At 32.3% G+C, this 13,998-nt stretch overlaps 1 protein-coding gene across 3 annotated transcripts in view; it reads left to right on the top strand.

Annotated features, from left to right (window-relative positions):
* The first annotated feature begins 1,579 nt into the window (after positions 1-1,579).
* The window catches only part of LOC139522921 (protein FAM135A-like), a 48,720-nt gene continuing 36,301 nt past the window's right edge, over positions 1,580-13,998 (top strand). For all 3 annotated transcript variants that reach the window (XM_071316577.1, XM_071316569.1, XM_071316559.1), the window contains exons 1-2: positions 1,580-1,750; positions 12,148-12,229. In XM_071316577.1, the coding sequence (XP_071172678.1) occupies positions 12,153-12,229 (77 nt within the window). In that variant the 5' untranslated portion in view covers positions 1,580-1,750; positions 12,148-12,152. The remainder of the gene's footprint in view (positions 1,751-12,147; positions 12,230-13,998) is intronic.

Genomic DNA, 13,998 nt, shown 5'->3' with positions numbered 1-13,998 from the left:
TATAATAATATTCAGATAATAACCAAAAACAGCAAAATTTCCTTAAAATTACAAATTCAGGGGCAGCAACCCAACAACGGGTTATCCGATTCATCTGAAAATTTCAGGGCAGATAGATCTTGACCTGATAAACAATTTTACACAGTCAGATTTGCTCTAAATGCTTTGGTTTTTGAGTTATAAGCCAAAAACTGCATTTTACCCCTATGTTCTATTTTTAGCCGTGGCGGCCATCTTGATTTGATGGCCGGGTCACCGGACACATTTTTGAAACTAGATACCCTAAAGATGATTGTGGCTAAGTTTGGATTAATTTGGCCAAGTAGTTTCAGAGGAGAAGATTTTTGTAAAAGATCACTAAGATTTACGAAAAATGGTTAAAAATTAACTATAAAGGGCAATAACTCCTAAAAGGGTCAACTGACCATTTCGGTCACGTTGACTTATTTGTAAATCTTACTTTTCTGAACATTATTGCTGTTTACAGTTTATCTCTATCTATAATAATATTCAATATAATAACCAAAAACAGCAAAATTTCCTTAAAATGATCAATTCAGGGGCAGCAACCCAACAACGAGTTGTCCTATTCATCTGAAAATTCCAGGGCAGATAGATCTTGACCTGATAAATAATTTTACCCGTGTCAGATTTGCTCTAAATGCTTTGGTTTTTGAGTTATAAGCCAAAAACTGCAATTTACCCCTATGTTCTATTTTTAGCCATGGCGGCCATCTTGGTTGGTTGGCCGGGTCACCGGACACATTTTTTAAACTAGATACCCCAATGATGATTGTGGCCAAGTTTGGTTCAATTTGGCCCAATAGTTTCAGAGGAGAAGATTTTTGTAAAAGTTAACGACGACGGACGACGGACGACGATGGACGACGACGGACGACGGACGACGACGGACGACGGACGCCGGACGCAAAGTGATGGGAAAAGCTCACTTGGCCCTTTGGGCCAGGTGAGCTAAAAAGGAGATGTGGTATGATTATTAATGAGACAACTCTCCACAAGAAACCAAATGACACGGAAATTAACAACTACAGGTCACCGTTTGACCTTGAACAATGCCTAGCAAAACCAATACCGCATAGTCAGCTATAAAAAAGTAAAATCACTAAAATACTGAACCTAGAGGAAGATCAATTGGGAAAGTCCATAATCACATGGCAAAATCAAATAACAAAACGCATCAAAAACGAATGGACAAAAACTGTCATATTCCTGACTTGGTACAGGCATTTTCAAATGTAGAAAATGGTGGATTAAACCTGGTTCTATAGCGCTAACCCTCTCACTTTAATGACAGTCTGATCAATTTCCGATATTTTTACATTGATGCGTTAAATAAACAGACACAATAAATATAATAGGACCCGAAATGACTTGTTCGTTTGGCTATGGAATCATAATAATGAATAACAAGTGTTCTTATCATGCAATGATAAAATAAAATGCAATTTTAAAATCTTAAAGTATGATTTTAATAATATGTGTCATACAAGCAGCTTAGACTTTACAAGTGTTTGCTTGACAAAATATGGTCTAAGGGAGATAAACCTGATTAAAATCTGGTTTTCTCAATAATTGATTTGGGACCAGTTCAAACCATTACGCAGGAAAACCGGAAGTGAGTGAATGGATTGGTGTTCAACTCTTGTTGGTTGTTATGATCAGAGACCAAGAATTATTATCATGTAGAAGCACTTCTGATAAATTTACATTTACAAAGACAATAACTCAGGTGAAATACAAGCGTATAAAATGATCAGTCAAGATAGCTTTGCCGATACTGTCATGTAATTCTGTGTGTCACTGATAAAGAATTTGTATATGTTCCAGACCGTATGAGTATTTGGACCGTACGCGTACGGTCTGGACCGTATGCGTACTTTTTCGAAATACTCATACGGTCGGACCGTACGCGTACGGTCTGACTAATATCAAGGAGTTGGTCAATTGTACTAGATACAAATACATATAACAGATCAACATAACTTAACTCTCAAATAAATAGAAAAACAAATCAATTGTAATTGAAATAAAAACTTTATATTTTAACTATTTAAAAAATTCACGCTAATTAAATCTGTAAATCTCTAGTATTTTAATAGCATGTAGATCAGTACATGTAATATTATACATAATACACTAATTGAATTATGACAATTATTCTCACTGAAATTGAATGTGTATAATGTGGGAGGACAATTGCTTTAATATTTAGCAACTTTTCAAATAAATGCTAACCGAAAGGAACATGCATGAACTGAAAAAATGTAAATATGAAAATATACTTTTGGTAGCGAGTGTCTTTTGGTGAGAGTTTCAAAATAGGATTCAGATATATACAATAAAACAAATATCTAATTTAAATTGTTAGGTAGTTCATTTTATCCATCTTATAGTAATAATAACAATTTGTAAAACTAAAAATAAAGATTGTGATAAATGTTTGTATAGATGTAACCCATATGATCCAATAACATGTATGGTCAGCTCATACTGGACCATACGCGTATACTCATACGGTCCGACCGTACGCGTATGGTCGGACTGTACGAGTATACGTATACGGTCCGGACCGTACGCGTACGGTCCAAATACTCATATGGTCTGGAACATATACAATAATGTCAATACATTTTTACACATGTACTTGTTGTTGGTACATGTACATCCCCTCATAGGTAAATGTTCATTTGCAAGTGTTCATCTCACTATGGAGGAGGGGAAAAAACCTTAAATGTGTCATATGTGGAATTAAATAACTTATGCTTATTAGTCAGTTATCAAAGATCTGTCAGGAACCACATCAGCTTTTATTATGGTTTCTTTATTATTTAGATCAAGTATGTTTTGCCTTTGGTCAACTTGTAAATTTATCAATTATATGTTCCTATTTTGGGTGGCAAAAAATAAGAATATGTTTGGTGCAAATCACTAAATTCCTTCAGAATTTTCAGTCAACAGAGAAAATTTCTAGCTAAGGTCTTAACTGTTGTAATTGTATGACGTCTTTTGTTAACAAAGGCAATCTGCAACATTAGCCGCTAGTTGGACGCCCACATACATGTATAGTAAAATTTTATTCAGACCAGTTTATTGTAGTATTTTCATAAGTTAGTTTAGACACAAGGTAAATGTCAGAAAATTGGTCTTCAGACAAGTAGATTTTGGTGTAGACTGAACAGGTACATTGTACTTGAAATCTGCAATCTAGGATTTATTCATGTATAAATGTATCATCTGATTTATCTTGCCCTGATTACTGTTTTGAGGCTTTATTTTCACCTGTTGATATAAATGCTGTGAAAGTAGTTTTGTGTAAAAATATATATAGCAGCATTATAACTATGTTGAAAGGTGTGCTTAATGTCAAATCATAAAAGACATATTTGTTCATTCTCTAAGAAAGCTTGTATAATTTCTGCTGCAATTCTTGCTTAGTGGGTGCAATTTGGGTACTGTGATGTTATATATCCCAAAAACTTCTTGTAATCAGAAGGAAACTTCATGAAGTTGCATGCTCCTTTATCATTAATGAAAATATCAAAGAATCTTTCACACCAGATCTACCAAAGTACAGACAAAATTTAAGAAATATTGATTGTCTAGTCTTGTAAAGGCCACTTTACCAAATTTTCCTCTCTTGCTTTGTTGTAATTCAAACTTACCACACTGGCAATGAAGGCTTTATCCCCAGAAGTTGTTGCTGGATCCAAGCTCTTTTTCTACTGTTCTCTCCCTTAAACATGCTTTTATTATTTATTTAACTTCTGTAAATTCAAAATTATTGCGTGCATTTATTATTGCAATGATGTCATTTTAGACTAAAATGCAATTTTAATTTTTGCTTTATTTATTTAAAAAATTTAAAATACAAGTTTAAATTATTTAATTACAACCCTGTTGCATTTTTCACAATAATGAAAGCAGCTCAATAATTTCTGAATTAACAGTACATGTATCATTTATATATGTGTCAAATATTGTGGTTTTCTTACAATTTTCTGATGGGTTGGTTTAAAAACCAAAGAACTTGCTTATTAGATATATGATTATGGACTCTGCATACAATGTGTGACTTGATCATGACCCACACACTTTAATAGATACATGTAGTACTTTTATTTTTATTTTTGGCCATGGCGTTGTCAGTTTATTTTCAATTTTGGCCATGACATTGTCAGTTTATTTTCCCACTGGTATCTTTCTTCCATCTTTTACATTTGTACACATGCAAGTTTACAAGGCTAAAGACTCACCCTAACCAGAAACATAATTCAGATTTTTTTTTAGTGAAGGTTTAATAAAGTGTATAAATTTTTGGTATTATTTTGTAGGGTTAGGGCAATTTTGAGCCTGTCCCAAGTCAGGAGCCTCTGGCCTTTGTTAGTCTTGTATGATTTTTAATTTTAGTTTCTTGTGTATAATTTGGAGTTTAGTATGACGTCCATTATCACAGTACTAGAATTCATATTTTTTAAGGGGCCAGCTGAAGGACGCCTACGGATGCGGGAGTTTCTCGCTACATTGAAGACCCATTGGTGGCCTTCGGCTGTTGTCTGCTCTATGGTCGGGTAGTTGTTGCTTTGACACATTCCCCATTTCCTTCTCAATTTTATTAGTTACATGTAACATGCTTGGATAGTTATGGTAATGTAATAATGGTGTCTTGTCTATTTATATACTAGTTTAAACATATTTATTTATAGTGGATTGGGAAACAAGTTCTGCAACTTATATTAATCCCTTTCCACTTTGGTGCGAGTACTGCCTTGTAGCGGCATTAGCCTACTCTTTTTCGAAATCTACAAGGGTGTCTTTAACGTGCAAGAGATATGACTCTCTCTTAACATGGGTCAGCCATTTATCATCCCCTTCCGACGGACTATCATCGTTTCCTCAAGACCATACTCGCAGATGGTGTCAAGGGAGAGCCGAAAATTGAGTTCCTGAAATTTTCATCCCAAACGGTCTATTTATATAATGAGGTGCCAAGGACTAAATGGCTCATCTTAGTGACTTAAGTGAGGACTTTATTTACTACCCTTGTTGGATCCTCATGATCAAGATAATTGACAATTTTAATTAAGAAATAAGTTATAAATTGTTAATTAGTATCAAGGATCATAGCATAACAATAATATTGCACAATTTAGATATGGTTTGATGCAATGAGTTTGACATATAATATATATGATATCAATAGTATATTGATTAGTCTTCTTGGCTATCAATATTGCTTATGTTTGTTTGGATATTTTCATCAATAACTTTCTACAAGAAAACCTTGATTAAACAAAAGATGTTAGAAAAACAATGACAATTGAGATTTTAGACATGTAAAATGAGGTCTCAATATTTTCTCAGATAGATAAAGACTTTTAAAAAAAATGCACTTTTAAAAGTTTAATTTTTGTCACAATTTATTGCCGTTGAAAATAAAAAAATTCTGATGATTATAGAAGCAGTTGAAATTACACAACAACAGTTATAATTTTATGTTTAAATGTCAAATGTTAATAGCCTGTTTGCTTAGATTGGATATATAACATGAATGAATGAATTTATTTGCAAAAAGCATTTACATGCTATACAATCAAAACATATATTACATATATAAAGTATTGATTCTTTCATTTCCATGTGATAAACCTGAAATTATAATTCCTAGAAAGATAGAAAGCTATCAATAATCTCTAGAAATCATATTAAAAAACTGCTGGTTTGTGTAAACATCATTATTAGTCTGTTAAATTGCAATTTTGTAGTTGAATATAATATACATGTATATTTTATTCATCCTGCATGTATGCAATCAGTTATTAGGTGTTCATACTTTTGGTTGAATTTTAACATATATATTCTGTTGTAAATTAAAAAAAACAAAACAATAAGAACCTTACTGATTGCATTTTGAGGAGCTTACCCTTAATCATAACCTATCTCACTTTATAAAGTACATGTAAGCGACTATTTAGTTTATCATGTAGCTATTTCACTATACCATGTATATGTTACAGTAAATAGGTGAAATTAGGAATTACATGTAATTCCCGAAGCACTTAGTAAATACAAGTAATTCCTAAAACTGCCCAGTTATTACCAGTAATTACTATTTTTTTAATGAATTTTTACACCTATTTACTAACTGTTAAAACAATGTTGTTGTAATATGGTCAGCTGATCAAAAGTTATGGTAATACCTACTAGAAGATCAGTGAATACTCTTCGAAAGTGATCAACCTAAAATGTTCTTTTTTGATATTGGTGCATAAGCTACGAAATATATAGCAAATTAAATATGATTTTTGTGTTGTTAAGTCATTAATTATAATGAAATTAGAATTCACTTTTAGCAGGCAATCTCACTGGTTCTATTTTGTTAAATATGCTGAGAAACATGGTTGATGAGTTGTGCACTTGCAAGTTAATAATTGGACCTCTTTGAATGTAAATTAATGTTAACTTGGAAAAAACTAAGATCAGCTATAAGTAATATACGATAAAAGTATTATTTTACAAACTTTACTTCAAGATATTATCTTATGGTCATAAACAAGCTTCTGTCCAAGTTTGGTGGAAACCCAGTCATAGTGAAAAAGTTAATGTTAAATAGCATGAAAACTACAAACAAGCTCATTATAACATGTATAATAAAATGAAAAGGATTTCATTTTTACATGATTTATTTACCTCTTAATATTTGTCTTATGATCATAAACAAGCTTCCTTTCAAGTTTGGTAGAAATCCAGGAAAATTTAAGAAAGTTATCAACATTCAGCCGCTGATGACGGAACATAGGTTGGTTCGCTATGTCTCGCGTTTTTGCGATAAAAGCAGTCTGCACGGTTAGCCACTAGTCCGATGCCCCAGATTAGTAAAATTTCATTCGGACTAGTAAGCTTTTGCAAAATTTTGCTTGGCCCAATAAGAAAAATGTCAGAATATTGGTCTTTGGACTAGTAGTTGAAAAAGTTTTTGGTGCAGACTGTAAAAGTCACATGCATGCTCGACAAAAATGAAAATAATGCCAACAAAAGGGGTGAAATTTTAAGGTGACTTATTCAATCCACAAAAAGATTAGATTCATCACAAATGTCCGACAGAAGAAGTCATTGTTGTCGCTTTGACACATTTCTCATTTCCTTTCTCAATTTTATAGTTAATAGATATAGAAAGATGTGGTATGAATGCAAATGAGAAAACTCTCAATTCAAGTAACATATTTTTTTTTTTTAAATAAACCATTGTATGTCAAGGTATGGCCTTCAATACTTAGCCTTTACTCACACCGAACAGCAAGCTATAAAAGCCTCCCAAAATTACTAGTGTTAAACCATTCAAATGGGAAAAAGAACAGTCTCCCTATATAAAAACGAGAAACTAGGAAAACTGATGAACTATTTAGAACAAGGAATTTAACTTTTGTCATTAATATTCCCTAATCCTTAAGTATAAGCCCTAAAAATCCCTATCCCTTTACTTTCTTGTTTGGTATCTTGAATTATGTCTTTAATTTTAAAACCAAAAAAATCAAGTCAGTAAATAGCGGTCCAACGATTTACAGAAAAGAGCGACGATTTACAGAAAAGAACCGAAAAGAACCGAAAAGGACCAAAAAGAACCGAAAATGGACCGAAAAGAACCGAAAAGGAATACATATATATTTATTAAATAAAGTTAAAACCATGTATATATACGTGGATTTTTTATAGTGTTAAAGTTTTGACTGCCAACAGTCCTTGTTAAGGTAAATATTTAGAAAATTATTTATCTTTTTATAGGTAAAATACACTAATAAACCTGGAGCGCATAAGTCAATGTCAACACTAGTATTATTGAATTATTAGAGTATATTGATATTATTTTGTTGCGTGTTTCCTGTAGTATTTTTTCATTACTCATATTACATATCTATTGTCTGTGTATTGCATATATATATATATATTGTTTGTATGGCTATATGCCCTCCTAGGGGCCCTTATTTGGTGAATAAAAAAAAATCTTTTCTATTTTTCTATTCTATAAAATAGGCATCCAACCCTACCTGTAATTTTTCACATACATGTGAGTTAAAATTAGTCCTCTCACAGTATAAGGTTTTCAATGATTTGCAATTTGCTTATTTCCTTCGATTACAAAAAAAATCGATATCCTTTTCGGTTCTTTTCGGTCCTTTTCGGTTCTTTTTGGTCCTTTTCGGTCCTTTTCGGTTCTTTTCTGTAAATCGTCGCTCTTTTCTGTAAGTCGTCGAACCCGTAAATAGCTGTAAAAATGACAAAAATAATCAGTAAATACCAGTAATCACTGAATCAACTAGTAAATACATGTAATTACTAAATTGGCTAGTGATTACAGGTATTTACTGAAATGTTTAGTAATTACGTGTAATTCCTAATTTCACCTATTTACTGTAACATATACATTGACCTCTTTCATGTCTTTGGACTTGAAATATACAAGATAATGATTCATTTTCTCAAATTTGAGAACAAACTTGAAGCAAGGATGCATCTGGAAAATAAAATAAGCCTCCAATGAAAAGCATGTCTACCTTGTGACTTGTGACTTGTGTTTATCTTTTTCTAGTTTCTACATTCTGATTGTGTATCTTAAAACTTCCATAAGAGCTATGTGTCACATAGGATGTGAGTAGTAGCTACTGCTGGTTATTGTACTACTCCAATGTCCTCCATTCATTCAGGTTATCTTTGTCGTCCTTTCTACTTAGTTTCCTTTGGGCGTCCTACATTTGTATTCTTGATGGTTCCCACATAAAGGCTATTTAACAGTGGTTCCAGGGGTTGGAACCCTTCTTTTTTTTCGGACGATCAATGTGTTTGAATTGGGGCACATGGTTGAAACCCCCCCCCCCTTTTGAAAATGGATGGGTGCAGCCCCAGCGTTCAATTAGCATTCTGTCAGTCCATTCATAGTTAATTTAAGTAAAAATTGAAAGACATTTGAATGTGTTGTGAAAAGTATTCTGTTAAATAAGCACATTATCCTTAACTTTTTTCTCTCACAACACGCGCTATGATTTTTTTTGTGGTAATGACCATGATGATACATGTAGGTTCACCATGGAATCTTCACATCTCTTTTAAATAGATAAACATGGTGGATTTTGAAGAATCATATTAAATATATGGTATAATTGTACAAAGGTGCAATTGGTGTTCTTATACATGTTATACAGCACTTATGATTAGACACATCATGTACATACTCAGAGCAAATGAGATACAAAATATTATAACTTGAATGTTTTTTTCTATATTTATATGATACTGTATTTGATATATTGCCTTTGGCATACTAGGGTTGTGGATCATGGCAGTTATTATTAATCACACCTGATAAGCATGATAAGTGTAAATATTTTGCACTGAATATTTCATAATATTATTGATTTGGTTAAATTTCCTCAGTTATATAAAAGTTGACACAATTTGTTTGACCTATGTCATTTCACAACGAGAGGTGTTTGTCAAGACATTGGGAATTACATTATAGAACTACCAACATGACCAATTGGGAAAGCAGTGAAAAAGGAATAATTTCTTGAAATTTCTATGTTGCAAAATATATTTCAAAATGAATTAAAATAGTTTTAAAAAAGTATTATTCGAAGGCGTTTCTTTTTATAAAATAATGATAACTATTTCTGAAGACTATTAGTTATAAATTGATGGGATTTAATCTAGACAGGGTTTTACAGCTTTTGTATTGAATTTTTCGACTGTTTTTTTTCTTTTCGAAATGAACTTTTGATTGTTTGCCTTCTCAACTAGACAATAAAAATTTGGCTGACACAAGCATTTTGTAGAGAAAAACCCAATATAGGTGTAAAAGGTAGAAGTGATATATTTATTGATATCTGACCCGATTTGCAAGGGAACTGATCATGATGTGGATGGTTAGATTTTAGGCTCCTTTTAATTAGCCAACTTTTTATGCCCCACCTACGATAGTAGAGGGGCATTATGTTTTCTGGTCTGTGCGTCCGTCTGTTCGTTGCATTCGTCTGTTCCGCCGTCTGTCAGTCAGTCCCGCTTCAGGTTAAAGTTTTTGGTCAAGGTAGTTTTTGAGGAAGTTGAGGTCAAATCAACTTGAAATTTAGTTCACATGTTCCCTATGATATGATCTTTCTAATTTTAATGCCAAATTATATTTTTGACCCCATCACGATCAACTGTACATAGGAAGTGAGAGTGCAAGTTTCAGGTTGAAGTTTTTGGTCAAGGTAGTTTTTGATGAAGTTGAAGTCCAATCAACTTCAAAATTATTACACATGTTTCCTATGATATGATCTTTCTAATTGAAATACCAAATTAGATTTTTACCCCAATTTCACGCTCCACTGAACATAGAAAATGATAGTGCGAGTGGGGCATCCTTGTACTGTGGACACATTATTTTTTGTAAGATCATTTTCCTCTGGATTTTTTTTTTGAAGAATTTACATACATGTATAGCTTTAATTTGTGATATATTTATTCTGTTAATTCATTACATGTTTTAGAAGTGTGCAATTTGCCATTTCTCTAGCTAAATACATGTACCATCATCATGATCATTACTGTTGTATTGTGTATGTTCATGCTGTTCAGTGGTATAAATATATTTTGTGCATCTACATTCTTTGTCCAGTATTTTTTCACCTGTTGGAATGGGTGATTACTGCAAGTTCATTTGTGAAAAGTGTCTAATTGCGTTATATTTTAGTTTACAGGTTCTGAAGTTGAATCGTTATATTTTGGGACTTGAAATTAAATCAGTGCAAATGATAGATATATAGTGTCTGATTTTAAAAAGAGAAATGAATAATTTTGTTGCTAAAACTTGAATGATATATGTTTTATGCTTTTGGAGTTTTTCTTTTTAGTTGATCAATGAAGTACACAAAGTTTTAAGTAGGAATTTTTTTTATGCCCCACCTACGATAGAAGAGGGGCATTTTGTTTTCTGGTCTGTGCATCCGTTTGTTCGTCCTTCCGTCTGTCTGTCCTTCCGTCCATTCGTCCCGCTTCTGGTTAAAGTTTTTGGTCAAGGTAGTTTTTGATGAAGATGAAGTCCAATCAACTTAAAACTCAGTACACATGAGCCCTATGATATGATCTTTCTTATTTTAATGCCAAATGAGTTATTTGACCCCAATTTCACGGTTCACTGAACATGATAGTGCAAATTTATGGTTAAAGTTTTTGGTCAAGGTAGTGTTGTTGAAGTTGAAGTCCAATCAACTTTAAACTTAGTATACATGTTCCCTGTGATATGATCTTTCTAATTTAAATGCCAAATTAGAGTTTTTACCCCAATTTCACGGTCCACTAAACACAGAAAATGATAGTGCGAGTGGGGCATCTGTGTACTATGGACACATTCTTGTTTTTTATGAATTTTACAAATTACCAGTCATATTTTTTTTTAAATGAAATCCTTTTAAAAGACAATTACTCAGGTAAAGATATAATTATAGTAGACAAATATTTATCTATATTGTCTACAAACTGATGAAATACCTTCATCAGAATAAATAAATCATATAAATTTACTAGATTTCAGAATGACTTCTTATGATTTGTTGTTCATAATGTATTGGAAAATTATAAAACTACATCCTTCTTTAAGTGTTCATAACCTTTTAGACCTGATTCTTGACAATAAAAAATCCATAATCCTAAGTAAATGATGATACTGAATATCTGCAGTAAATTACATGTTAATTTCTTTGTTATATCGCTGACAAAGCTTACCTTGCTACAAACTGTTATAATAATGATAATGGTTTACATGGTTTGATCAAACTCATCAATGAGGGGAAATGATCATGTAGAATTACATGAATTGACACGGTGTATTTGTTTTTGTAAAACAGATCTGAAAGTTAGACATTTGTTTTTTTTTATCAACATGAGACCTGAGAAGCAGGATAGGATTACATAGAGGTATATTTTATACACCTCCAATTCAAATTATCAAATGATCTACATATATAACATATATAATCATGATAAATAAAGGTATGAATCTGGAAATGGACATAGAGTTTTACTTTGAATTTGGTATTTACTATAAGAAAATGCTTTGTTTTAGAGTGATCAAACAACTTTATATATTATTTTCAGATGATATGTCTGAACTACAGGCCATCTTAGAGTTTCTGGTTGAATTCCATAAATTCTACAATGTAGATCTGTTTCAAAGAGGGTAAGTCATATAACTTATTTTCTTGTCATAACTGTAATGAATGTTTGTGTATGACAGTTACATGCAGTAACATTAAATATATTAATATTGGACTTACCAAATGATATTTTATTTTAGTTTAATTCATTTAACATAGGAATTGGACAAATAAGGGCATCATTTATACATGCAAGTCTTTTGAAAGAAAAGAAATAGAATTTTCACTCTAAAATATTGGTGTAAGGAACCATATTGATAATTTTGCCTTCACTATGTCTTTTCCAATCTTTATCTGTATTAGAAGTCAGAGTTCTGTTTATTCTATTCATTTACATTTCATGAAATTTATATATAAAAAAAATTTTTGTTGGTTAAAATTAATTCGAAATGTATTTGTATGATATTCATATTAAACATTCATCAGTGACATGTCTGAGGTAAATTTGTACCTGTTATAACAAGTTTTGTGTATGAAGAAATTGTTATAAAGAGAAAGATATTGTAGATTACATTGTAGTTCTGATTTATCTGTAATTTCAACATGTGTTGAGATAACAGTTATTGGCAATTTTCTTTTTCCATCGATATCCTCAAATGAATTTCTGAAGAAAAATATTGTGATACATTGGTACAATTTTATTCTGCCTACAAAGCCATTAAGAATTAAAAAAATAATATCAAAAGTTTCATCATAATAGATTACATGAATGGAGTGTTGTATACATTTAAGGCCTATGTATGTATGTACTGAGATTCCGCCAATTAAGACGCACCCCTTGATTGACTGCAAGGGTACAGCGGATCCATGTACACTCCCTAAGGATTAATGGAGATGTGTCCTTTACAATATTTTCCCACCACCAGAACAATCCCCACCCAACACCGCCCAAGGGAGCATGTAGGACACCAGGAAGTCTGTTATTATGGTGGAGGAAGCCGAAGTACTCGGAGTGAACCACCGGGCCACTCGGTGGAAACAGACAAACCAGAGAGATATCAGAAGATTGATCTCCAGGTCAAAGTAGGGGACAACTTTGACCAACCGAGGCCCCCAAAGTACCCATTCTAGTTTAAACTCCGGTCTGGGTACCAGAGATGTGTGTGAGAGGGTGAAAATTACCCTTCTGATGTACTGATATTTTTAGCACCCCGAGTGAAAATCGAACTCGGGACCTTCAGCACTGTAGCCATCGGTCTTAACCACTAGACCACGAACTTACATAAAAAAATGGAAAAAAAACATGTTTCAAGTATCCTGTAAAAATTCAGACATTGCCTTTTTTTTACATGATGCACGACTTTTGTTGGATTGCTGATCATAAAAAATAATGATGATGGTTAATTTTCTGACCTTCTCAAATAAGATTTTGGTTTGTAAATTATGTTCATTGAAATCCAAATGTTTAAAACGACATGGGCATAGCATGTGATACACAAACACTGCAAGATGGTGCCAAAGGAACATCACGGTCCAAAAAAGGAAAACAACTCCACTAATTTTTTTTTTTTACAGAATGATAAAAATTACCAATATCATGATTATCAACAATTGTGATACATTAAAACGACTTACTTTATATTGAGTCTTTAAATATTCAAGCACATTCCATTCATGCATAATCATGATAGCAGTTGATACAAATACTATGCCCATCTCAAAGGTGCAAAAAGACTTCAAAACAGATCAACTGACTGGAATGATGCTTGAATCAAAAAAAATATAAAAGCTAGATAAAGTATTAAGTTTAAAGAGCATGAAGAACCTGTAAGGATTTGTCTGTTGTCAATAT

The sequence above is a fragment of the Mytilus edulis genome, chromosome 1 (assembly GCF_963676685.1).
Source record: "Mytilus edulis chromosome 1, xbMytEdul2.2, whole genome shotgun sequence".
Classification (NCBI taxonomy): domain Eukaryota; kingdom Metazoa; phylum Mollusca; class Bivalvia; order Mytilida; family Mytilidae; genus Mytilus; species Mytilus edulis.
This window is presented reverse-complemented; position numbering and strand designations above follow the sequence as displayed.